Source organism: Coregonus lavaretus (assembly GCF_964263955.1).
Source record: "Coregonus lavaretus genome assembly, chromosome: 35".
NCBI classification, from domain to species: domain Eukaryota; kingdom Metazoa; phylum Chordata; class Actinopteri; order Salmoniformes; family Salmonidae; genus Coregonus; species Coregonus lavaretus.
The window spans coordinates 57,235-84,858 of record NC_140022.1 but is presented as its reverse complement, the minus strand read 5'-3'; the positions used below and the strand labels follow the sequence as shown (position 1 = coordinate 84,858).

The 27,624-nt window shown below is 43.0% G+C and overlaps 1 protein-coding gene across 3 annotated transcripts in view; it reads right to left on the bottom strand.

The window, feature by feature from the left end:
• The window catches only part of LOC311109657 (uncharacterized protein), a 47,865-nt gene that overhangs the window by 5,199 nt on the left and 15,042 nt on the right, over positions 1-27,624 (bottom strand). Inside the window, exons 1-2 of one of the 3 annotated variants that reach the window (XR_014610620.1) lie at positions 11,628-11,721; positions 10,574-10,810 (exon numbers count right to left, since the gene is read on the bottom strand). The exons of 1 other annotated variant lie outside the window; for it this stretch is intronic. Coding sequence is in view for 1 of the 2 variants with exons in the window: in XM_084152612.1 (XP_084008738.1) it covers positions 22,814-23,577; positions 26,353-26,601 (1,013 nt within the window). In the remaining variant the exon portion in view is untranslated. Of the gene's footprint in view, positions 1-10,573; positions 10,811-11,627; positions 11,722-22,281; positions 23,578-26,352; positions 26,602-27,624 lie in introns of those variants that run through there. One more of the 3 variants, XM_084152612.1, reaches the window with a different exon arrangement.

The window sequence follows — 27,624 nt, the reverse complement described above, 5'->3', positions numbered from 1 at the left end:
AATGATAATAGCAGTCCAAAATATACAATTCCCCGTATATTCTACAAAACTAACTTTATGAGGTTTTAAAAATAGGTTTTATTTGACTCAACATTCCATGACATAGAGTAAGACATTGTTGGCAGAATAGATGGATGCAGTTCAATGCATGATTAGTATAATTCACCAATACATTTTTTTCATTGAATATTAAAAACATACAATCTACCTGCAGTGAAGACGCTCAACATTTACATTACATTCAGTCATCTAGCAGACACTCCTATCCAGAGCGACCCACAGGAACAACCAGGGTCAAGCTCCCCGCCAAGGGCACGTCGACAGGTCTCCCACCAAGTCAAATAGGGGACCCAAACCAGGGACCTATCGGCCACCAGCCCAAGCTCCCAACTGCCAGGCCACCAACCATCCATGACCCCTCCACAGTTCCCTGAGAGCTGCCCCTCAACCATCCACGGCCCCTCCACAGTTCCCTGAGAGCTGCCCACCAACCATCCACGACCCCTCCACAGTTCCCTGAGAGCTGCCCACCAACCATCCACGACCCCTCCACAGTTCCCTGAGAGCTGCCCACCAACCATCCCATAACTTTTTCCACCACTGCACCTTCAAGTACAGTGGTGGGAAAAGTTATTAAGTAGAAAGTACATATTTTGGTCCCGCTTTATTTTAAGTGCATCTTATGAAGGCTTCATAAAGCATTAATATACGCTTCATAAGCACTACATCAATTGGTCACAAATCATCTATAACCGTATTTCATGCTCTATAAAGGATGAATAAATGTGAACAACTAAATTGATGGTTATGTCACACAGTTAAGCCACATTATGAATATTTATTGAGCATGATATTAGGGCAAACAACGTTTCCACTCCAAGAATGATGTACGATAAATGACTGTAATTAACCCATGCATTAACAGCACTCATTGTTATTATAGCCTGCACATCTAACTTTTTACAAAGCTTTCACAAATCCTGTTGTGATTTTGTGGTAAAATATTTGCTTCCATTTAGGTTCAAAATTGTTTTTGGCATGTTATTATAATAATATAATGTAGCTTTTTATATATCTGGAAGTGGTCCAGCTTATACAACTCAGTAGTTTATTGTCTTGTCTAAATAAAAAAATACTAAATATGTCTATGCTCCAATTTGCCCATATTTCTTGGACATCCTGAATGGTTTTGTGATACTCTCAACTCTGCAGTATTAAGCACATTCATCACTGTTTTATAACACCTCAGATGAATGTCACTCTATTATAGTGCACACTATAATGGCATATGACATGGTTATAACATGGTTATGTCATGGTTATGACATGGTTATGACGCCCATCATTCCATACAATGTAATAGTTGCGTAATAAGGCATGAGAACCCAGGGATTATCGTGTGATAACTCCCGGAGGGCTGTTCTTAGGCCCAAGGCAAATAATGACATGTTTTCATTAAAAACATTATTTCATCCTTTCACCAGACAATGGGTGTGATCATAAATTCACCCTGGCAATCTACTCCCGATTTCAGAGCACTCTGGTTTGAGAGTGCCAAAACGCAGAATAACTGAGGAATTTACGAACGCCCTGAACTCGGGATGTTATGACAGGTGTAAGTAAACAGCAGCTATAAATATGAATTAAATAGTTTCCAGTAACACAGTTAGTCACTAACCTCTTGATAACATTAACCAGCTCTGCTAGGGTGAGAAACATTTTCAGGGTGAGGTGTTCTCATTTGTGTCTGGAAGTAGCTAGCAAGCTAGCCAACTTTAGCCTGTTATAACGGCAGTCAAGCCGAGGTCAGAACTCTCGGAGCAACAGTACTCCTGCCCAGAGTGCACTCTGGACGCACTGACACTCCAGAGTGAATTTTCAAACACACACGATATAGTCCGGGCAAATGGCAGTTATTAGTTCTGAAGTTGCTAACCAAACAGGCTGGTCGTTAAATTATTTTGGGATGTTTTGACCCAGTCACTCATTCTATTCATTCCACGTAGGGCTGTGGCGGTAATGACATTTTGTCAGCCGGTAACTGTCATGCAAATGACTTCCGGTCTCACGGTAACTGACCGTTAATTAACATAAACATGTTTAGCATCTCCGGGCTGCCATGCATACAGGCTGCTGATGCGCCTTTGGAACATCCACATTTGAAAAAGTCTAATAAATCCATGTAATATATCCTCCACCTGGGCTCTCCAACCCTGTTCCTGGAGACCTGCTGTCTCTTTAAAGCAATAGCTGTTTGCTTTGACAAACTGTTTTCCGCGATTGCATTTTTAAATATTGTGATATGTCAGGCTGGGTCGCTCTGCTTCAATGACAGTCGCAACTCAACAATCATCTACTTGACATTTGCTGCGCGCCCAAATTGCAGGGTCCTTCCGACTGTAGGCTATGCAATTTAAAACCATCCACAGCTTTTTTCTTTTAAAGAAGCTAAATGATCCTCTGTGGCCAAATCATGCTTTCTGGTGTAGTAGCCTATTTTGAATGATTTGATTTATTTCTGTAAAGACAGACTGTCTTACTCACACACACACATTCACACACACCGCATGGCCTCGGCTCTCTAATAGCCTACAACTGCTCGCTCTGTGCCCCTAACTCTCTCTTCTTTTCACAAACGTCTCGCTCTGTGCCCCTAACTCTCTCTTCCTTTCACAAACGTCTCGCTCTGTGCCCCTAACTCTCTCTTCCTTTCACAAACGTCTCGCTCTGTGCCCCTAACTCTCTCTTCCTTTCACAAACGTCTCGCTCTGTGCCCCTAACTCTCTCTTCCTTTCACAAACGTCTCGCTCTGTGCCCCTAACTCTCTCTTCCTTTCACAAACGTCTCGCTCTGTGCCCCTAACTCTCTCTTCCTTTCACAAACGGCTCGCTCTGTGCCCCTAACTCTCTCTTCCTGCTCAGTCCCCTCCTGTACTCCCTGTTCACCCATGACTGCATGGTCAGGCACGACTCCAACACCATCATTAAATTTGCCGACGACACAACAGTGGTAGGCCTGATCACTGACAATGATGAGACAGCCTATAGGGAGGAGGTCAGAGACCTGGCCGTGTGATGCCAGGATAACAACCTCTCCCTCAACGTGCTCAAGACAAAGGAGATGATTATGGACTACAGGGAAAAAAAGAGGACTGAGCACGCCCCCATTCTCATCGACAGGGCTGTAGTGGAGCAGGTTGAGAGCTTCAAGTTCCTTGGTGTCCACATCACAAACAAACTATCATGGTCCAAACACACCAAGACAGTCGTGAAGAGGGCACGACAAAGCCTATTCCCCCTCAGGAGACTGAAAAGATTTGGCATGGGTTCTCAGATCCTCAAAAAGTTATACAGCTGCACCATCGAGAGCATCCTGACTGGTTGCATCACTGCCTGGTATGGCAACTGCTCGGCCTCCGACCGCAAGGCACTACAGAGGGTAGTGCGTACGGCCCAGTACATCACTGGGGCCAAGCTTCCAGCCATCCAGGACCTCTATACCAGGCGGTGTCAGAGGAAGGCCCTAAATATTATCAAAGACTCCAGCCACCCTAGTCATAGACTGTTCTCTCTGCTACCGCACGGCAAGCGGTGACGGAGCGCCAAGTCTAGGTCCAAAAGGCTTCTTAACAGCTTCTACCCCCAAGCCATAAGACTCCTGAACAGCTAATCAAATGGCTACCTGGACTATTTGCACTGCCCCCCCACCCTAACCCCCTCTTTTACACTGCTGCTACTCTGTTTATTATTTATGCATAGTCACTTTAACTCTACCCACATGTGCATATTAATTCAATTACCTCAACTAACCGGTGCCCCCGCACATTGACTCTGTACCGGTACCCCCTGTATATAACCTCCCTACTGTTATTTTTAATTTACTGCTGCTCTTTAATTATTTGCTTTTTTTTTTTTTTCTTAAACTGCATAGTTGGTTATGGGCTTGTAAGTAAGCATTTCACTGTAATGTCTACACCTGTTGTATTCGGCGCATGTGGCAAATACAATTTAATTTGATTTGATTTCCTTTCACAAACGTTTCACTCTGTATCCTTAACTCCGGTTGAATTAAGTTGCTTTTCTGCTGCTTCCCTCGGATTGGATGTCCTTTAGGCCCTTTCGGAACAGGTTAAAAAAATTAATTCATATTGGGTTCAGGGATTTCCTGTGTCCATTTCAGAAAGGGAGCTCTAACTTCCCATCACCATTTCTCCTCATCATTCAGATTATTCCAATTCAATCATGAAGTGTTTAGAGAGTGATTTGAGGGACAATAGACTGCTGAGTACCAGGCCGTTAGTGAGGGCCGTTAGCCAGTTGGTAGGGTACCCAACAGCGCCATTCATTTGCACAGTTTTGATGGGAATACCATTACCAACGGCAGCAGGGAATTTGACTGCGGTCATGACTCCAGTGGGCGGTAATACAGTCACCGCAACAGCCCTAATTCCACGTTGCTATGCTAAACAAATCATTGGCATGTAGCTAGCTAGCTAACAGTGGTTCAATGACGAGAGACAATAACTTAACAAACTCAATAAATAATGATTTCATAAATAATTTATAAATAGGCAACAACCATCTGATTGTCAAGTCAATAAGATACACTTAAATATACACACAAAGGTATGTGGACACCCCTTCAAATTAGTGGATTCAGCTATTTCAGCCACACCCGTTGCTGACAGGTGTATAAAATCAAGCACAAAGCCATGCAATCTTCATAGACAAACATTGCCAGTAGAATGGCCTTACTGAAGAGCTCATTGACTTTCAACGTGGCACCGTCATAGGATGCCACCTTTCCAACAAGTCAGTTCATCCAATTTCTGCCCTTCTAGAGCTGCCCCGGTCAACTGTAAGTGCTGTTATTGTGAAGTGGAAATGTCTAGGCGCAACAACGGCTCAGCTACGAAGTGGTTGGCCCCACAAGCTCACAGAAAGGGACGGCTGAGGTTTGAAGCGCGTAAAAATCGTCTGTCCTCGGTTGCAACACTCACTACCGAGTTCCAAACTGCCTCTGGAAGCAACGTCAGCACAAGAACTGCTCGTCGGGACCTTAATGAAATGGGTTTCCATGGCCAAGCAGCCACACATAAGCCTAAGACCACCATGCGCAATGCCAAGCGTCAGCTGGAGTGGTGTAAGGCTCACCACCAAATCAAATCAAATCAAATCAAATTTTATTGGTCACATGCGCCGAATACAACAGGTGCAGACATTACAGTGAAATGCTTACTTACAGCCCTTAACCAACAGTGCATTTATTTTAAACAAAAAAAAGTAAGAATAAAACAACAACAAAAAAAGTGTTGAGAAAAAAAGAGCAGAAGTAAAATAAAGTGACAGTAGGGAGGCTATATATACAGTAAAATAAAGTGACAGTAGGGAGGCTATATATACAGGGGGGTACCGTTGCAGAGTCAATGTGCGGGGGCACCGGCTAGTTGAGGTAGTTGAGGTAATATGTACATGTGGGTAGAGTTAAAGTGACTATGCATAAATACTTAACAGAGTAGCAGCAGCGTAAAAAGGATGGGGTGGGGGGGCAGTGCAAATAGTCCGGGTAGCCATGATTAGCTGTTCAGGAGTCTTATGGCTTGGGGGTAGAAGCTGTTGAGAAGTCTTTTGGACCTAGACTTGGCACTCCGGTACCGCTTGCCGTGCGGTAGCAGAGAGAACAGTCTATGACTAGGGTGGCTGGAGTCTTTGACAATTTTGAGGGCCTTCCTCTGACACCGCCTGGTATAGAGGTCCTGGATGGCAGGGAGCTTTGCCCCAGTGATGTACTGGGCCGTACGCACTACCCCCTGTAGTGCCTTGCGGTCAGAGGCCAAGCAGTTGCCATACCAGGCGGTGATGCAACCAGTCAGGATGCTCTCGATGGTGCAGCTGTAGAATTTTTTGAGGATCTGAGGACCCATGCCAAATCTTTTTAGTCTCCTGAGGGGGAATAGGCTTTGTCGTGCCCTCTTCACGACTGTCTTGGTGTGTTTGGACCATGATAGTTCGTTGGTGATGTGGACACCAAGGAACTTGAAGCTCTCAACCTGTTCCACTACAGCCCCGTCGATGAGAATGGGGGCGTGCTCAGTCCTCTTTTTTTTCCTGTAGTCCACAATCATCTCCTTTGTCTTGGTCACGTTGAGGGAGAGGTTGTTGTCCTGGCACCACACGGCCAGATCTCTGACCTCCTCCCTATAGGCTGTCTCATCGTTGTCGGTGATCAGGCCTACCACTGTTGTGTCGTCGGCAAACTTAATGATGGTGTTGGAGTCGTGCCTGGCCATGCAGTCATGGGTGAACAGAGAGTACAGGAGGGGACTGAGCACGCACCCCTGAGGGGCCCCCGTGTTGAGGATCAGTGTGGCAGATGTGTTGTTACCTACCCTTACCACCTGGGGGCGGCCCGTCAGGAAGTCCAGGATCCAGTTGCAGAGGGAGGTGTTTAGTCCCAGGATCCTTAGCTTAGTGATGAGCTTAGAGGGCACTATGGTGTTGAATGCTGAGCTGTAGTCAATGAATAGCATTCTCACGTAGGTGTTCCTCTTGTCCAGGTGGGAAAGGGCAGTGTGGAGTGAAATAGAGATTGCATCATCTGTGGATCTGTTGGGGCGGTATGCAAATTGGAGTGGGTCTAGGGTTTCTGGGATTATGCTGTTGATGTGAGCCATGACCAGTCTTTCAAAGCACTTCATGGCTACAGACGTCAGTGCTACGGGTCGGTAGTCATTTAGGCAGGTTATCTTAGAGTTCTTGGGCACGGGGACTATGGTGGTCTGCTTGAAACATGTTGGTATTACAGACTCAGTCAGGGACATGTTGAAAATGTCAGTGAAGACACTTGCCAGTTGGTCAGCACATGCTCGGAGTACACGTCCTGGTAATCCGCCTGGCCCTGCGGCCTTGTGAATGTTGACCTGCTTAAAAGTCTTACTCACATCGGCTACGGAGAGCGTGATCACATAGTCATCCGGAACAGCTGGTGCTCTCATGCATGCTTCAGTGTTGCTTGCCTCGAAGCGAGCATAGAAGTGGTTTAGCTCGTCTGGTAGGCTTGTGTCACTGGGCAGCTCGCGGCTGTGCTTCCCTTTGTAGTCTGTAATAGTTTTCAAGCCCTGCCACATCCGACGAGCGTCAGAGCCAGTGTAGTATGATTCAATCTTAGACCTGTATTGACTCTTTGCCTGTTTGATGGTTCGTCGGAGGTCATAGCGGGATTTCTTATAAGCGTCCGGGTTAGAGTCCCGTTCCTTGAAAGCGGCAGCTCTACCCTTTAGCTCAGTGCGGATGTTTCCTGTAATCCATGGCTTCTGGTTGGGGTATGTACGTACGGTCACTGTGGGGACGACATCATCGATGCACTTATTGATGAAGCCAGTGACTGATGTGGTGTACTCCTCAATGCTGTCTGAAGAATCCCGGAACATGTTCCAGTCTGTGCTAGCAAAACAGTCCTGTAGCTTAGCATCTGCGTCATCTGACCACTTTTTTATTAACCGAATCACTGGTGCTTCCTGCTTCAGTTTTTGCTTATAAGCAGGAATCAGGAGGATAGAGTTATGGTCAGATTTGCCAAATGGAGGGCGAGGGAGAGCTTTGTATGCGTCTCTGTGTGTGGAGTAAAGGTGGTCTAGAGTTTTTTTCCCTCTGGTTGCACATTTAACATGCTGGTAGAAATTAGGTAGAACGGATTTAAGTTTCCCTGCATTAAAGTCCCCGGCCACTAGGAGCGCTGCATCTGGATGAGCGTTTTCCTGTTGATTAATGGCCTTGTACAACTCATTCAGAGCAATCTTAATGCCAGCATTGGTTTGTGGTGGTAAATAGACAGCTATGAAAAATATAGATGAAAACTCTCTTGGTAAATAGTGTGGTCTACAGCTTATCATAAGATACTCTACCTCAGGCGAGCAAAACCTCGAGACTTCCTTAGTATTTGATTTTGTGCACCAGCTGTTGTTTACAAATATACACAGACCGCCGCCCCTTGTCTTACCAGAGTCAGACGTTCTGTCCTGCCGATGTAGCGTATAGCCTGCTAGCTGAATGTTATCATTGTTGTCGTTCAGCCACGACTCCGTGAAACATAAGATATTACAGTTTTTAATGTCCCGTTGGTAGGATAACCGTAATCTTAACTCGTCCATTTTATTCTCAAAAGATTGAACGTTGGCTAGTAGGATTGATGGGAGAGGCAGTTTACTCGCTCGCCGTCGGATCCTTACAAGGCACCCGGATCTGCGTCCGCGATATCTACGTCTCTTCCTCATTCGAATGACGGGGATCTGGGCCTTGTCGGGTGTCTGTAGGATATCCTTCGCGACCGCCTCGTTGAAGAAAAAATCTTCGTCCAATGCGAGGTGAGTAATCGCTGTCCTGATATCCAGAAGCTCTTTTTGGTTATAAGAGACGATGGCAGAAACATTATGTACAAAACAAATTACAAATAACGCGGAAAAACACACATAATAGTACAATTGGTTAGAGGGCTGGACTCTAGAGCAGTGGAAACATGTTCTCTGGAGTGATGAATCACGCTTCACCATCTGGCAGTCCGACGGACAAATCTGGGTTTGGCAGATGCCAGAAGAACACTACCTGCCCCAATGCGTAGTGCCAACTGTAAAGTTTGGTGGAGGAGGAATAATGGTATGGAGCTGTTTTTCAAGGTTCGGCCTAGGCCCTGTAGTTCCAGTGAAGGGAAATCTTAACACTACAGCATACAATGACATTAGAGACAATTCTGTGCTTCCAACTTTGTGGCAACAGTTTGGAGAAGGCCCTTTCCTGTTTCATCATGACAATGCCCCCATGCACAAAGCGAGGTCCGTACAGAAATGGTTTGTCAATATCGGTGTGGAAGAACTTGACTGACCTGCACGAGCCCTGACCTCAACTCCATCGAACACCTTTGGGATGAATTGGAACGCCGACTGCGAGCTAGGCCTAATCGCCCAACATCAGTGCCCGACCTCACTAATGCTCTTGTGGCTGAATGGTAGCAAGTCCTCCACAGCAATGTTCCAACATCTAGTGGAAAGCCTTCCCAGAAGAGTGGAGGCTGTTATAGTGGCAAAGGGGGGGACCAACTCCATATTAATGCCCATGATTTTGGAATGAGAGGTTCGACGAGCAGGTGTCCACATACTTTTGGTCATGTATTGTAGTTATTCTCCTTTGCTAGCTAGCTAGTCAACTAAAGCTAACACACAATCACATCAAGCAGCTGAAATGACAGCAAACGATGTGCATTTTCGTTTGTTTTAGCTACTACCTTAGCTATTGCCAATTATTTGGATAAATCCATTATAATGATCCTGAAAAATGTATTAGCCTGGATCAGAGAAGCTGTCAGACTCGTCACGTTCATATGCATGGTGCACGGTGGAAATGCAACATGTTGCACAGGTCCGACAGGCTAGTAGCGTGGGGAAATATTGTCTAGACGCTTTTTTTCCCAGGGGAGATTAGGTTTATAAATTGCCTGGCTGGGCTGTGGGACAGTGGATGTGCATTGATAAATCTAATGGAACCGTTAACAGGCATTATGCGTGGAATGTGTGGATTGTGGTGATAACTCCTTGCTATCAACCAATCAGCATCCAAGATCCAAACAACCCGTTTTATAAATGTGACAAAGAGTTTGGTAAATGATATATAACGCCCCGTTATAACATCTGGTACGCAGACAATTATGTAGCATGTAATAGCATATGACATAAGTTGTCATGCAGACTGTGTAATAACCATTGTTATTAACAGTAGACATTAGTGCATATGACAACAGGATAAACAGTCATATAACACACATTATTATTGTTGGTCCTCTGTAGCTCAATTGGTAGAGCATGGCGCTTGTAACGCCAGGGTAGTGGGTTCGATCCCCGGAACCACCCATACGTAAAAATGTATGCGCACATGACTGTAAGTCGCTTTGGATAAAAGCGTCTGCTAAATGGCATATTATTATTATTATTAATATTATTATTATAACTAGTTTCGTAACATTTTATGGCGTTACTCATTACTATTTAAAACTACTTATCACAGTTTATGTCAACTGTAATGTGTTATATAGGTGTTATAAAAGGCTTTATGAATGCATGAATAAGGACACCTACAGTAAAGTGTTACCCCAACTTTTCTTGATCGAAAAGCATTGAAGAGAATTGAAATTAGAACGAGTGTATTTACTGAATTGACTGGAATTGAAATGGAATTGACACCAATCCTGGCAACCACACAGACTCATTTCATAGATCTTCAAAACACTGGCAGTTTGTCTACTTCACTTCTTTAGTCTACTCTCTGATCACTCCAGATAGCCCAGTGAATAAAACACATGCTGACAATACTGGTGTCAAACCATGCAGATTTCAGTAGCATGAAATAACATCTACCTTCTCATTGAAACAGTTCTATAGCAACTTGTAATGCACAGTATGAAGTTGAAACGAAGAACAGTCTTGAGTTCTTCAGGGATGTTTGAGTGTCAGAATTATAGAATTCAACCTAGCAATAGACTGGGTCATAACTTATGAAGATAACTTAAAGATATAATCTGCTCTTACCATGAGAAACAGATTTCCCAATCTTCTCCTCCTCTTCTTCATCTTTAATGTTGACATTCAGCTCCAGTGTTTGACTGCAGTCTTCCAGCTTCACTGATGCCATCTCTAGATCCTGCAGTAAACTGGGCACCACTGTCACAATCAGGACCCAGTGACTGTAGGTTTGGACTCAGTGTGGAAGGAGAGAGGCAGGCTGGGTTTGTCTTCACTGTTGATGTTACCGGCCTCTGGCATAATCTGAGTCGGCCAGTAGTAATAAAGAGAAATGGACACAATATTTTTGTCTTGACAGTTCTGGCGCTTTCTTTATTCTCTAAAAATAATTTATATTTTTTCTTGTTCAATTATCTAATTTCAATAGATCAGGTAGCTAAGCATTGACAACAAAACATTCATTCATTCACATTAGACACAATTTGTACACTTTAAATTACACAAGGTAAGTGCAATTTACATAAATGCATACATGACTCAAAAACCATTTAGTACAAGGTTGCAGTTTGTTTAAGGCAGTACTATGAACTATTTTCTTGAATAAGCTTCTCTTCACTGTATTATTTCAGTCACAAAAAACAATTGTATTTACAATTTTCACACCATAGTAACAATTATAGATAAAGATAAAAACAATTGAATGTGTCTGAATATTGTTACACACAAAAAATAAGAGAATCATTACATTAAGCTTCAAAACAGTAGTGCGACCGTGAAATCGTCTCTCTCTGATGCACCCTCACTGCCTGCACTGAAGTCCGTTGACGCAGACAGTGGGCACCGCCATTTTATCAGCTCGTGAATTTTACACAAAACCAATAACGAACTCAGAAATCGCAAATAAATTGATTTTTTCAATGAAATTAGCTTTACTAAATTATGTTCATTCACTCAGCCAAACCCAACGTCTCTACCTATGTGGCTTATAAAATAGTTACGCTCACTCGACTTGACACAAAAAGAACACATAAAACCAAATGTTATAATACCTTAAGGGATTTGTTAACTAGCACGCTATGACATGTTCTTTCGATATTAAAACGTTTAAACGTGGTATTACCTGTAGTAACACATGTGAAACGGACACAAAAGTGATCGTCTTGACACCACAGTTCTGGCGCCCACTGCAACAGAGCAAAAGCGACATCACAGACAGAACAATGAGACAGATATTTCATTGGATGTATAAATGTGAAGCATCCGGTTGGCGTTTCCACTCACTACCACATATGGCAGTGAGAGGAAGCCCAGTGGCGAGCAGTGGGAGAAGATGGAACGAGATGGATTTTGACCGACTTTCTGCACATTTTCTCATCGATTAAGCATTTGATCTCAATACAGTTTTCTGTTCCCAAAACTATCATCTGTTATGAACAGAGTGGACCAACTTTTGTATACTTTACCCTTTTCAAACGTTTTTTAAAATCTCGCTGTTTAGGACTGCAAAGGCAAATTGAGTTATTGCACACAAGCACTTCACATAGTAGACGTTCCCTAATGGAAACATGCAGATGTTTGCTAGAACGCGCCAATAGGATATCGCTAGCACGTGCTTGTTCTGCGCACTATGATTAATTTGCTCCCATTGGAAACGACAAGATGTGTTCTATCTTTACTTATAAACATATTTGGCGACAACTTCTTCTTCTTCGTGTGAATTTACGGCAGACTAGACACTCTTATTGCTGCCTGTCGCAGGTCAGAGTACGGATTGCACATTTAAGTCACACACAAAAAAAACTGGGAAAAGGAGAATGGGAAAATCTTAAATTGCACCATCTAATCATGCACCTATACACTATCCCCCATAACTCATCACCCCATCCCACTACTTTGGCCCTAAACGATCCTACACAAGGCCATCGGCCTGGGAGGATGGAACCCCTTCCATCAAAACTTATTCTGCACTAAAATCTCTCACACCCAAATATTTATCTGCAGCTGCAACTACCACATCTATCTAATGTGATTTCCACTCCATCAGTGCAGTGGATCATCATGGCTATAAACGCAAGAAATCAAACCTTACTAAAACGCATCCTCAGCAAGACTACAAATTCCTGCAGGAAGCTCCCGCACTTCATCTCTTGCCGACACTGTCAGCTACCGTTCACCACTGCGATCAGCGAGACCTTCTGTGACCAATCCATGAATTTACATTAACTTTCTCTGTTTTAGCTAGCCACTGGCTACACGTTAGCTAGCTAGTTAGCAGAGCGGTAGATCAAAAAAGTATTGTTTTACTTAGCATAGTGTTGGTGAACACATTTTTGGAGAGGAAGTACAAAACCAACGACGCTAGACAGAGAGGAATTTGCTTTAAGCAAAAAGCAGTTTATTAAAACAGAGATAGCTGGTACTGCTCAAGCTACATGCATGGGCCCTATGCATGGACCCAATCAATTGCCTCTTATGGAGACAGTTGAGAAAGATGATTAAACAGAGTTTACAGCATACTTTATACAATGTAACACAAAGGAAGGGGTCCTTCTTCTAGTCCCTGATTGGTTCCCGAGGCGTAGGAGGCGGGTCTGCTCTGTCCAGAGTAGAAGCCCCATTGGTGCACGGCAGAGTCCTCTGCCCTTGGCACCCGACCAGTAGAGGGGGGGGTTGAGAATGAGTGTGCGTCCACATTGAGATGTCTGTGTGTGTCCAGGGAACTCCTGAGGAGTATCTGTTGTTTATGGCCGGAGGTGGGGGTGTTGTCTATTATCACATTCCTAGGCCATTTGGTGATAAGATAAGGTTTTCTCTGTCCTTTTGTTCTCTGACCTTTTGCTCTCTGACCTGGCACAGCATTTATTGAAAACAGGCTCCAAATGGGTCTTACAGAACATTTTAGTCAGACCAATCTATAACAAATTATTTTTACTACGACAAATCCCCCTCTTCACGTCTCCCAGACGTGATCCATTATTTATGGTGGCATGAAGCATAGTTGAATCAGTCTTAAAAGAAAAACAATAATGCAGAAAGAAAACAACACATGATAACGCATAATGCAATTGTAAAAAATTTCAACCATCCCCCTCTAGCATACTAATTATATGGCCAGTTAATTAAACAATGTTAGTCCCCCTCTAGTGCACGATTAAATACATCAAAGCTGTTGTTCAAATTCTATTTCATCTTCATTTTGGTGTCAAAATTTAGGTTTTGGCTGCTCAAATCAGCCCTGACTTCTGTCAGTGATCTAGAAGGAGTGGGGGCTGGTGTGCAATGTGTTAGATGGTGCCAGGGTGCGCCTAATTTACCTCTGACCTGGACTGAGTGTGAAGTAACCTCCTTCACTTCGTACGGTCCAGTCCACCTGGGTTCCAGCCACTTTCTCTTGTGGACTTTAACCCTCACCCAGTCTCCCACGTTTACCTTCAGTGTCAGCGTACTTCCCGACAGCTCCCCCTCTTGGGCCTTCTGCACCTGAGAAGAGAGTGCTGCAGAAAATTCCGTCAATTTCATCACATAATCAGTCATTTCTATCTGTTGTACATCAAGGGAGGGCATATGACCTCCCTCCCTTGGTGGACCTATGTTAATTTTGTTCCTGCACAAACCTTTGTTATTTTAGCTTTAAATGTTTGGTTGGGACTGTGGATGTTACTGAACCGAATCCGTGCATGATTCCGAATCTTACCTCCACCTTTTCCAGGTGTTTGTTGCTAAAATGTGTGGTTGTCAGATCTTATCTGCCTTGGTATACCATATCTGGGTATTAACTTAGTTTGTAGCCACTTAATGACTGACCTATCATCCTCTAATTCTGTAGTTTTCTGTAGGAATTGCCTCTACCCATTTTGAAAACCTGTCTACAGTTTCTGTCATGTGAGGGTGCCACCAGATGTGTGAAACCTTTTGGAGGGTCTTCTCATGCAACAGTTCAGGGCAGAGTCTAACTGGTTCAACTAGTCTTCCATCATTGGCACGTCCAGAGTTTTGTCCTGTCCTCTGCCGCCCCCTCCTGGGCCCAGACTGAGTGTTCATAGGGTTCTGCTGAGCTCTGTAACTGTGCTATATCGCCTTGGTTGAGTTCAGTCTGTGATGTGGGTGGTAGTAGTATTGGATGAGGATCACGCCTTCGGGCCCCTGGAGTTCAGACAGGTGGGTTTATGGTTGTTGTGGGGGTCCTCCCCTTCCTCTACCTCTCCATTGTGGTGTACCTCTGCCTCTTCCCCTCCCTGGGGGTTGATGGTTAAATTGTGGGTGTTCCTTACAATCACGCCTAAAATGTCCAGCTCCTCCACAATTGTAACACAGGTAGTTCCCTCCTCTTGGATGACCTAATGGGGTGCCCTGCTGAGGCCATGGTTGTGGTTGTGGGCCAAAAGTCATGGTGCCTTTTAGGCTGTATAGTGAGGTGGGGCCAGGAGTGGTGCTGGTACTGGCCTCCGGGGAAGCTGCTTCAGTGGCCACACACATCGTCTTTGGCTGCACCCTCCTGCTCTCCACTATTGCCCATGTCCCTATTCTCAGCTCTTCCTCGGCTTTCTCAACTGCCACCTCTAGTCCTTTCTTCATAATCTTGAGTTCTTCCTCTGAAGGAGGTCCCCCTCTAAGGTAACCTGCCTGTGTCCATCTTAACTTTACCTCCTCCCACACTTTTTTAACTGTCTTATACTGTTCTTTTCCCCCTGCTCTCTCTGTCATTCGTTGTTGTAGGTATTCATAAAATTTGGGTTTAGTTATGTTTGGCCCTGCCATCTTGCTTTCTCTATCTTTATACACTTATCCCGTCCCTGGTGTTTTATTTCCAAGGATGTATTATCGGTATCAAATACAGACTTATCTCATGTATAACACCCTCGCATATAAAGAGGCTAATTTATATAGTTTGTAATGCAATTTTTATCATAAGAATAAGAATTCCAATCACGTACACCAATGCAGTAATTTCCACACACAGCACACACCACGCTCTAGTTATCTAACGCTTGTTCTAGAATCATGCACAACCTCAATATCAGTCCCCCCAGTCCCCGGTTCCTGAAACCCTAGGTCAAATTCACTCAGTTTAACAGTTTGGTATTCAGTTTCATAAGTCTCACTATAACTTCCCATCATTCATTACACGTTATAATACATCAAAACACACAGCCAAAAATTACACGTTATAATACATGATGACACACAGCCAAAAGCCAATTGGAATTGCAATGCTAGAATGTATTCAGGCTATCAAGAGTCCTTGAATACATTCTCAGTTCGACTACCACCCTTCACACGTCCTTTTGTAAGGACCGGTTTAAAATGTGAAGTCGGAGAAGCAACTGGAATTTAGATTACCAGAGCGTCCTAAAACATAGTCTCAGTTCGACTGCACCCTTCACACAACCTTAAAAGGCACCTTTATTATGTGAAGTCACAGCAGCAACTGGATCCCTATCAAGGGAATTTTATTATTATTATTTTTTTTTTTTAGACAACTCAATCACTAGGAAAGACTTAGTCTCAGCTTAATTGTACCTTTCACACAGCCATTTAAATGGAACGTTTTAAATGTGAAATCACAAAGATAACTGTTATCCCCGGGAATTTAGTGCCTCTGGTCAATTTCGGTGATTCTCCCCCACCTAATGTCTAGAACTCTGCCACAGTTTTGACTTCAACCTCCTCGCAACCTATAGGGTAGGACCTCCCCTAATAGGATTTATGCAAAAAGTCTCAGTTCAACCTGGGTCCTTTTAGGAATCTAGTTGTGGGTCAAATCTTATCCACATACTGTGTTAAATCGTAATTTAACCCATAAGATACAATCCTCAGTCTTCAGCCACTGGTAAGACTCTCATAATATACAACCATCAGTATTCAGTGTTCACAGCACCAGATATCTCATTTATGCCTTAATTCATTTAGGATGGAAATTATTTAACAAGTATTCATACTCACACTCAGTACTACTGATCATAATTTGGTATTGGTCTACAATACAATATGCAAGATTTTGTTTTAACAGGCTCTGCTTACCTTTTTAGAAGAGAGCTCTCTGATCAGGTTCCTGAGGCAAGACGAATAGTTGATTTCTCCTGGATTTCAGATCACTCTTCCGTCTGTTTTTAGATCGATGATTTGCCTTTTCCTCTCGCACCAACTTTTAGATCGAATTAAAAACCATCCTCTGCTACCAATTTGTTGGTGAACACATTTTTGGAGAGGAAGTACAAAACCAACGACGCTAGACAGAGAGGAATTTGCTTTAAGCAAAAGGCAGTTTATTAAAACAGAGATAGCTGGTACTGCTCAAGCTACATGCATGGGCCCTATGCATGGATCTTTCTCAACTGTCTCCATAAGAGGCAGTTGATTGGGTCCATGCATAGGGCCCATGCATGTAGCTTGAGCAGTACCAGCTATCTCTGTTTTAATAAACTGCCTTTTGCTTAAAGCAAATTCCTCTCTGTCTAGCGTCGTTGGTTTTGTACTTCCTCTCCAAAAATGTGTTCACCAACAATAGGTAATTGTTTGTACAGTATGTCGACTTTGGTGTCTATTTCAGGCCTAATGCTCATCCTTGAAAAATGCCATAAGGGCATTAAAAGGGGAGAAGACCACTATAAGTCTGGCCATGTGGAGAAGTGCAGCTACAGTGAGGGGCAACTTAACGGTTTGGTCAGGGCCAGCATGAGGGATAAAGTTTATCCTGTGTTGGTGAGTGTAGCTATTAAGGGAAGTTTGAGCATCATAGTGATACAATGTGTTCTATACAGCTGTCAACATTCTACAAGGAAAGAGCCACTTAACTATATAAATCATTAACCAGATTACCCCGGATACCAGACTTCGATGAGTGAAACTCAGTTCTAGAATGTTGTCATTGATGAGAATGAATCTAAATCTATTGACATTCAGAATGTATTTTGTTTAGACATCCAGCCTGTTCTGTAGTTTAATGACCAGAGCCAAATCTTCAAAAGAGACAGTATTTATTTATTTGGATTGGTACATGCATTCACACAGTCTTGATTTATAGGATCCTTCCCAATGTATGATTGATATCAAATGATAAAATCCCAAGTTATCAATTAAAAGTTTATAGAAAAACTTCACTTGTCCACATGTGAAAATTACATTTTATTAAATATTCTACAGCTGTAATGTCATCAATCAAATCAAACTTTATTTATATGTGTCACGAGAATTTTGTTATCTCAATGGTTGAAGTCAAACACTTCTTAAATCTTTGAATAATTCCCAGAGGTGTAAATCTCTAGTTTAAATAAATTAAACAAAGACCCAATTCTGCAGTGGTCAGCCTTTATTCATTGAGAGCACTCTGCAACAAAATGGTCGTACAATCTTTTTATACACACACGTCAGAGAAGAAGTCCCACCCCGCTTTAGGCGGGCTGTATTTTTCCACTGTACACATCTTGTAAACTCACACCTGGGTTTAGCTCATGTGATTTTCCTCTGCTCTCCTGACCATCAGGTCACACACACACACACACACACACACACACACAAACGTTCTTATCATAGTCTACTCCTTGCTCGGGCAGGTTTTCTCTTTCGCTGTTCTCACAATATTATGCAAGCCTTTCACTCCCCTTCCCTATGTGTTTTTGGAACCAGTCTCCTGGTATTGGTTTCAATCGTTTTGCACTTCTGCTTGCCTAATTACAAGACACAAATACTCTGTTGCTGGGCAAATATGCATATTATATAAAACACATTTGATTAACTCTCTAAGCTCTAGTCTACTAATAGTCATACATTATTAGTTTAACTGAGGGTTTTACATTTTAGTAATATCTTACTCACACATTTCTTTATCAATATGGCACATTTCTTGCAGCGCACTTACATCCTTCCTCTTGGCAGGTCTCTATAGGTGACCAGGGGATTCTCTCTACCACATGTGAATGCCTCCGTGGAGCTCAGAAGTGTAGCCATGCAGCCTATTTTGGCGGTTCACAATTTTGTCTGTACGGATGCCAGCCGTGCCCAACCAGGTGCAGTCAGTGTAGGACCTGTACCCGGCCGAAGATTACAACCCTCTGTCCCGAGAGCCCATAGAGGAGGATCATCAGTTGCTAAGGAACCATCGCTGGGGCAGGTTCAGTGGAATGGTATGTCTTCTTGAACCTGAGCAAGAAAAACCGCTACCCTCTGTCATCCCTGTCTGTGCCGGACATTGTTAAAAAACAAGGGCACCTGGGGCATGCAGGCATGACGCTGTCGGTGGAGCAGCAGGAGACTATACGGCAGTTGGACAGCGCAGCGACACCAACTGGCAAACCATGCAGAGAGGGAGGTTGACGACCAGCAATTATGGAGCAGTGGTTAGGGCCAAGCGAGTTACTCCATTGCTGCTAAAAAGGGTCTTCAGATCAGTCGTTGGATGCGGTGTTGTCAGATACCATTGAAGAGGAAGGATTTCGACTTCACTGAAAAATGTGAATGTTCTATCATAAAGTGAGAACAATTACCGGTAGTTTCCCTGGCTGATATGGTTGCTACTTAGAAATACTATAACAGTACATTAATAGATTACATTCACTGCTATAAATCGGTCTCCAATTTAATCGCATAGTTTATACAGACCCACAGCGGACCTTTGACAAATACATCTCGTATCGCATTATTCCAACGGATCGAGTTCTCACCACACCTCTGGTTCGAAAACTTGGCATCATAGTTCTGTCATGCCACTTTGTTGACAACTCGAACCATCTCACGACACGGGTATTCAGCCAATCAGCGGCCGCCGCTGCAGTTGAGAGTAACTTTGAGCAAGACAAAATATTTCAGTGCCTTTGAACAGGGTATGGTAGTAGGTGCCAGTCGCACCAGTTTCTGTCAAGAACTCCAACGCTGCTGGGTTTTTCAGGAATGGTCCACCACCCAAAGGACATCCAGCCAACTTGACAACTGTGGGAAGCATTGGAGTCAACATGGGCCAGCATCTCCATGGAACGCTTTCGACACCTTGTAGAGTCCATGCCCTGACGAATTAATAATAATAATAATAATTGGTCATTTAGCAGACGCTCTTATCCAGAGCGACTTACATGAGCAATTAGGGTTAAGTGCCTTGCTCAAGGGCACATCGACAGATTTTTCACCTAGTCGGCTCGGGGATTAGAACCAGCGACCTTTCGGTTACTGGCACAACGCTCTTACCCACTAAGCTACCTGCCGCCCGTATTGAGGCTGTTCTGAGGGCAAAGGTGTAACTCAATATTAGGAAGGTGTTCTTAATATTTTGTACACTCAGTGTAAATACCTGCTATGTTGACGACGAAACATAAACACTACCATAGATACCTGCTATGCTTATGAGGAAACGTTATAATCATTACCATAGCCGCGGGAAGTAGGGGTGTGGGCTCCACTGTCACAATCAGGACCCAATGACTGTAGGTTTGGACTCAGTGTGGATGGAGAGAGGCAGGCTGGGTTTGTCCTCACTGTCAATCTGGGAACTCTGGATAGGATCCCAGTCCTAAATGGAAGTCTGAGATAAACTTCCTGGTCCTCCCTTGTGCATGCCACACCCCCTCCCATGTATGAACACATTTTGATCAATGGCTGTCTTAAAATGCTATGGCGCTAACTAACACGATTGGAAAGGTTGTGGTAGACGTGGGCCATCACAGGTGAGTTCACAGCTCTTTTACTCTAACAGTTGGGCGTGGAAAGGGGAACACAGGCTTCCTCTCTGGTTCTACTCCCCAATAGTAACTGGGTCATACTTGAATTGTGGTTGTAATGCTGTCCCTGGACTTTGGCAACATAGAAAACACATTACAATCGTAAATTGACAAAATAAATGATTTGTTTTATTTAACTTATATTGAAATATGAAAAAAATTCCTTTAAAACTGCAAAACATATACAGTGCATTCGGAAAGTATTCAGACCCCTTTACTTTTTCCACTTTGTTACGTTACAGCCTTATTCTAAAATAGATTAAATAGTTTTTTTCCCCTCAATCTACACACAATACTCCATAATGACAAAGCAAAAACAGGCTAAGACATTTTTGCAAATGCATTCAAGATCAAATTGAAAATTACATTTACATAAGTATTCAGACCCTTTACTCAGTAGTTGAAGCACCTTTGGCAGCGATTACAGCCTCAAGTCTTCTTGGGTATGACGTCACAAGCTTGGCACACCTGTATTTGGGGAGTTTCTCCCATTCTTCTCTGCAGATCCTCTCAAGCTCTGTCAGGTTGGATGGGGCGCATCGCTGCACAGATATTTTCAGGTCTCAAGAGTTGTTCGATTAGGTTCAAATCCAGGCTCTGGCTGGGCCACTCAAGGACATTGAGACTTGTCCCGAAGCCACTCCTGCGTTGTCTTGGCTGTTTGCTTAGGGTCGTTGTCCTGTTGGAAGGCGAACCGCCACCCCAGTCTGATGCTCTGAGCGCTATGGAGCAGGATTTCATCAAGGATCTCTCTGTACTTGGCTCCATTCACCTTTCCCCTCGATCCTGACTAGACTCCCAGTCCCTGTTGCTGAAAAGCATCCCCACAGCATGATGCTGCCACCAACATACTTCACCATAGGGATGGTGCCAGGTTTCCTCCAGATGTGACGCTTGGCATTCAGGCCAAAGAGTTCAATCTTGGTTTCATCAGACCAGAGAATCTTGTTTCTCATGGTCTGAGAGTCATGTGCCTTTTGCTGTCATGTGCCTTTTACTGAGGAGTGGCTTCCATCTGGCCACTCTACCATAAAGGCCTGATTGGTGGAGTGCTGCAGAGATGGTTGTCCTTCTGGAAGGTTCTCCAATCTCCACAGAGGAACTCTGCAGCTCTGTCAGAGTGACCATCGGGTTCTTGGTCACCTCTCTGACCAAGGCCCTTCTCCCCCGATTGCTCAGTTTGGCCGGGTGGCCAGGTCTAGGAAGAGTCTTGGTGGTTCTAAACGTCTTCCATTTAGGAATGATGGAGGCTACTGTGTTCTTGGGAACAGTCAATGCTGCAGACATATTTTGGTACCCTTCCCCAGATCTGTGCCTCGACACAATCCTGTCTCTGAGCTCTACGGACAATTCCTTCTGTCAACTGTGGGACCTTATATATAGACAGGTGTGTGCCTTTCCAAATTATGTCCAATCAATTGAATTTACCACAGGTGGACTCCAATGAAGTTCTAAAAACATCGAGTATGATCAATGGAAACAGGAAGCACCTGAGCTCAATTTCAAGTCTCATAACAAAGGGGCTGAATACTTATGTAAATAAGCTTATTTTTAATTTGCACATATTTCTAAAAACTTGTTTTTGATTTGTCATTATGGGGTATTGTGTGTAGATTGATGAGGACATTTTTTTATTTAATCAATTTTAGAATAAGGCTGTAAAGTAACTAAATTTGAAAAAGGGAATTCGGATGCATTGTAGAACATACTGGGGGCTAGCTAATTGGCTTGTAGAGGTTTAGTGACATGTATTGAGTAGATACATATACATTTAAATTAGTTTGAATGCCATGAATTAAACAAAAACATTGCATTTTCTGTATAGATTACCCAAAGTTTGACCAGCACAAATTCATGTTGAATATTTATTTTTCATTTGTAGATCAATTAAGTTCAACGCAGTTAACCAAATAAATTAATCAATGACGAAAATAATAAATCTAGTTTGAAAGACAATTTAATAAACACATGTAGTCGTTTCAAAGTATGTGTATCATTAAACAAAATGTTGCTTAGTAGTAAAAAAATAAGAAATTCACCCAAACTAATGGTGAAAACTGATCATCACAACATCTCTATCTGATACATGTTACACTTGTGTCTACTAACTCATTCACACAGAAAACTGCAGAGGGAAGCAGTACCACCCAGTCAATCATCAGACTCCATTGTTTCAATGTAAGAAGCCTCACAGAGGATATTACATTTTTACATTTCAGTCATTTAGCAGACGCTCTTATCCAGAGCGACTTACAGTTAGTGAGTGCATACATTTTCATACTGGCCCCCCCGTGGGAAACGAACCCACAACCCTGGCTTTGCAAGCGCCATGCTCTATATTCAACCCTAAGGGCAAATTCAAGGTACTCTCAATACCTTTAGAGTAAAAGATAAAACACACTAAAACTGACAAAGTGCTCACTGATCAGTAAAGTAAAGAGATGCTAACATTCTATAACGCTCCCTTTCCTCTGCACAGTTCTCTCACAGTGAGAAACAATAGGATTACAATAGTGTGTTACTCTTTCTTAATGTTATCAAATTCACTGTTCCCACTTCCTTTATGAGGTGAGAATGAAGTGATGGAGTGACTTTAATCTTAACTGGTCTGAGACAACTGATGAGGCTTCTCTCCTTTATGTATACGTTGGTGTGTTTTTAAGTTGCTCTGTTGAGAGAAACGCTTCCCACAGTCAGAACAGCAGTAAGGCTTCTCTCCTGTGTGTGTTCTCTGATGAACTTTAAGCTCAGATGATGTTGCGAATAACTTTGCACAGTCAGAGCAGTAGTAAGGCTTCTCTCCTGTATGTACACGTTCATGTACTTTTAAGGTATCCATCCGGGAGAAACTCTTCCCACAGTCAGAGCAGCAGTAAGGCTTCTCTCCTGTGTGTGTTCTCTGATGAACTGTTAGCTCAGTTGATGTTGTGAAGCATTTTCCACAGTCAGAGCAGGAGTAAGGCTTCTCTCCTTTGTGTATACGTTGGTGTTTTTTGAAGTTGCTCTGTTGAGAGAAACTCCTCCCACAGGCTGAGCAGGAGTAAGGCTTCTCTCCTGTGTGTATACGTTGGTGTTTATTTAAGTTGCTCTGTTGAGAGAAACGCTCCCCACAGTCAGAGCAGTTGAAAGGCTTCTCGCCAGTGTGCACTCTCTGATGAACTGTCAGAGTCCTTGATGTTGTGAAACTTTTCCCACAGTCAGTACAGGAATACAGATTCTCTCCTGTGTGTATTTTTAGGTGTATTTTTAGCTTTGATAGAATTGGGAAAATCTCCCCACAATGTGGGCAGTGGTGAGACCTCTTAGCTCTGTGATCTTCCTGCTGTTGCTCTCTGGATGTAGAGAATGTCTCAACATGGTCTCCTGTGTGAACAACATCAGAAGAACCAGTCAGTTGGTGTGATATACACTGAGTGGACAAAACATTAGGAACACATGCTCTTTCCATGACATAGACTGACCAGGTGAAAGCTATGTTCCCCTATGGCTGTCGCTTGTTAAATCCAATTCAATCAGTGTAGATGAAGGGGAAGAGACAAATTAATGAAGGATTATTAAGCCTTGATACAATTGGAGACATGGATTGTGTATGTATGCCATTCAGAGGGTGAATGGGCAAAAAAATATTTAAGTGTCTTTGAACGGGGTATGGTAGTAGGTGCCAGGCACACCGGTTTGTGTAGAGAACTGCAATGCTGCTGGGTTTTTCCACGCTCAAAAGTTTCCTGTGTGTATGAAGAATGGTCCACCACCCAAAGGACATCCAGCTAACTTGAAACAACTGGGAAGCATTGGAGTCAACATGGGCCAGCATCCCTGTGGAAAGCTTTACACACCTTGTAGATTCCATGCCCCGACGAATTCAGGCTGTTCTGAGAGCATAAAGGGGGGTTCAACTCAATATTTGGAAGGTGTTCTGAATGTTTTGTACACTCATTCTACATGTCAATCAAATACATTTTTCCGATGCACTTTTTACATCAGCAGTTGTCACAAAGTGCTTACAGAAATAGAGCCTAAAACACCAAAAAGCAAGCAGATGTAGAAGCACAGTGGCTAAGTACAACTCCCTAGAAGGCAGGAACCTAGGAAGAAACCTAGAGAGGAACCAGTCTCTGAGGGGTGGCCAGTCCTCTTCCGCCTGTACCTGGTGACATACAGTGCATTCGAAAAGTATTCAGACCCCTTGATCTTTTCCACATTGTTACATTACAGCATTACTCTAAAATTGATTAAATAAATAAAAATCAATCTACACACAATACTCCATAATGACAAAGCGCAAACACATTTTTAGAAATCTTTGCAAATGTATTAAAAATAAAAAACAGAAATAACTTATTTACATAAGTATTCAGACCCTTTGCTATGAGACTCGGAATTGAGCTCAGGTGCATCCTGTTTCCATTGATCATCCTTGAGATGTTTCTACAACTTGGAGTCCACCTGTGGTAAATTAAATTGACTGGACATGATTTGGAAAGGCATACACCTGTCTATATAAAAGGTCCCACAGTTGACAGTGCATGTCAGAGCAAAAACCAAGCCATGAGGTCGAAGGAATTGTCAGTAGAGCTCCGAGACAAGATTGTGTCGAGGCACAGATCTGGGGAAGGGTACCAAAAAATATCTGCAGCATTGAAGGTCCCCAAGAACAGTGGCCTCCATCATTCTTAAATGGAAGTAGTTTGGAACCACCAAGACTCTTCCTAGAGCTGGCCGCCCGGCCAAACTAAGCAATCGTAGGAGAAGGGCCTTGGTCAGGGAGGTGACCAAGAACCCGATGGTCACTCTGACGGAGCTCCAGAGTTCCCCTGTGGAGATGGGAGAACCTTCCAGAAGGACAACCATCTCTGCAGCACTCCACCACCAATGGTAGATTGGCCAGACAGAAGCCACTCCTCAGTAAAAAGGCACATGACAGCCCACATGGCGTTTGCCAAAAGGCTCCTAAAGACTCTCAGACCATGAGATACAAGATTCTCTAGTCTGATGAAACGAAGATTGAACTCTTTGGCCTGAATGCCAAGCGTCACGTCTGGAGGAAACCTGGCACCATCCCTACGGTGAAGCATGGTGGTGGCAGCATCATGCTGTGGGAATGTTTTTCAGCGGCAGGGACTGGGAGACTAGTCAGGATCGAGGGAAAGATGAACGGAGCAAAGTAGAGAGAGATCCTTGATAAAAACCTGCTCCAGAGCGCTGAGGACCTCAGACTGGGGCTAAGGTTCAACTTCCAACAGGACAACGACCCTAAGCACACAGCCAAGACAACGCAGGAGTGGCTTCATGACAAGTCTCTGAATGTCCTTGAGTGGCCCAGCCAGAGCCCGGACTTGAACCTGATCTAAATTCTCTGGAGAGACCAGAAAATAGCTGTGCAGCGATACTCCCCATCCAACCTGACAGAGCTCAAGAGGATCTGCAGAGAAGAATGGGAGAAACTCCACAAATACAGGTGTGCCAAGCTTGTAGCGTCATACCCAAGAAGATTGAAGGCTGTAATCGCTGCAATGGTGCTTCAACAAAGTACTGAGTAAAGTGTCTGAATACTTATGTAAATGTAATGTCCGTTTTTTTATTTGACATAAATTTGCTAAAATGTATACAAACCTGTTTTTACTTTGTCATTATGGGGTATTGTATGTAGATTAGAGGGGGGAAAAAACAATTTAATCAATTTTAGAATAAGGCTGTAACGTAACAAAATGTGGTAAAAGTCAAGGGGTCTGAACACTTTCCGAATGCACTGTATGAATTCATATCAGTAGGCTGTGCAATACAAAAGGGGAATAAAACCATTCTAAAAGTGGGTAAGAGTAAAAAGCTCAAAATGCGCAAAAGGAGTGAAAATAATGAGCCAACTCACTATCACAAGGGTTAGTAACTACACAGACTCATTTCATAGAACTTTAAAACACTGGCAGTTTGTCTACTTCACTTCTTTAGTCTACTCTCTGCTCACTCCAGATAGCCCAGCGAATAAAACACATGCTGACAATACTGGTGTCAAACCATGCAAGTCTCAGTAGCATGAAATAACACAACCTTCTCATTGAAACAGTTCTACTGCAACTTTTCAAGCACAGTGGGAAGTTGGAACAAACACAAACTTACAAAGATAGAACCTGCTCTTACCATGAGAAACAGAATACCCAATCTTCTCCTCCTCTTCTTCATCTTTAATGTTGATATTCAGCTCCAGTGTTTGACTGCAGTCTTCCAGCTTCACTGATGCCATCTCTGGATCCTGCAGTGCAAACTGGGCTCCACTGTCACAATCAGGACCCAGTGACTGTAGGTTTGGACTCAGTGTGGAAGGAGAGAGGCAGGCTGGGTTTGTCCTCACTGTTGATGTTACCGGCGTCAGAGTTAATCGGAGTCGGCCTGTTGTAATAAAGAGAAACGGACACAAAAATTGTCTTTACAGTTCTGCCGCTTATTTTATTCTCTTAAAAACATTTAGTTTTTTCCTTGTTCAATTATCTAATTTCAATAAATCAGGTAGCTATGCATTGACAACAAAACATTCATTCACATTAGACAAAGTGCACACTTTAAATTACACAAGGTAAGTGCACTTAACCTATAGTAGATTTCCTAAAATTTACATAATGCATAAATCACAAACCATTTAGTACAAGGTTACAGTTTGTTTTAGGCATCACTATGAACAATTTTCTTTAATAACCTAGTCTTCCCTGTATTATTTCACTCACAAAAAAAACAATTGTATTTCCCATTCACAACATAGTAACAATTATCGATATAGATAGAAACTGAATGTGTCGGAATATTATTACACATGTGTAAAATAAAATAAAAGATACATTACATTCAGCTTCAAAACAGTAGTGCAACCGTGAAATTGTCTCTCTGATGCATCTGCCCTGCGCGCACTGAAATCCGTTGACGCAGACAGTGTCGGCGGCCATTTTACCAGCTCGTGAATTTTACATAAAACCAATAACATGTCAAACGAGCTTAGAAATCTAAAATAAATAAAATATTTAATGAAATTACCATAAATAAATTATGTTCATTGACTCAGACAAACCCAGTCTCTAGCTATCGACTTATAAAATCGTTTTTAAATCATGTTTTCCACTCACAAAAATAACACATAAAACCTTTAACAAACGTTATAATACCTTAACGGATTTGTTACCTAGCATGGTATGACATAAGCCTCTTAGTCTAGGTCATTACCAGCAAGGATGGAGATAGCATCAGGATCCTGTCTTAAGTCTTCAACAGAGCCTGTTGGGCTATTCTCACCTCCGTATTTGGTAGTGGGTGGAAACGCCAACCGGATGCGTCACATTTATACATCTGGCAAAATATCTGTGCTACATTAGTGCAAAAGCGACATCTTCATCTTCTTCTTCGTGTGAGTTTCTCAATACTTTG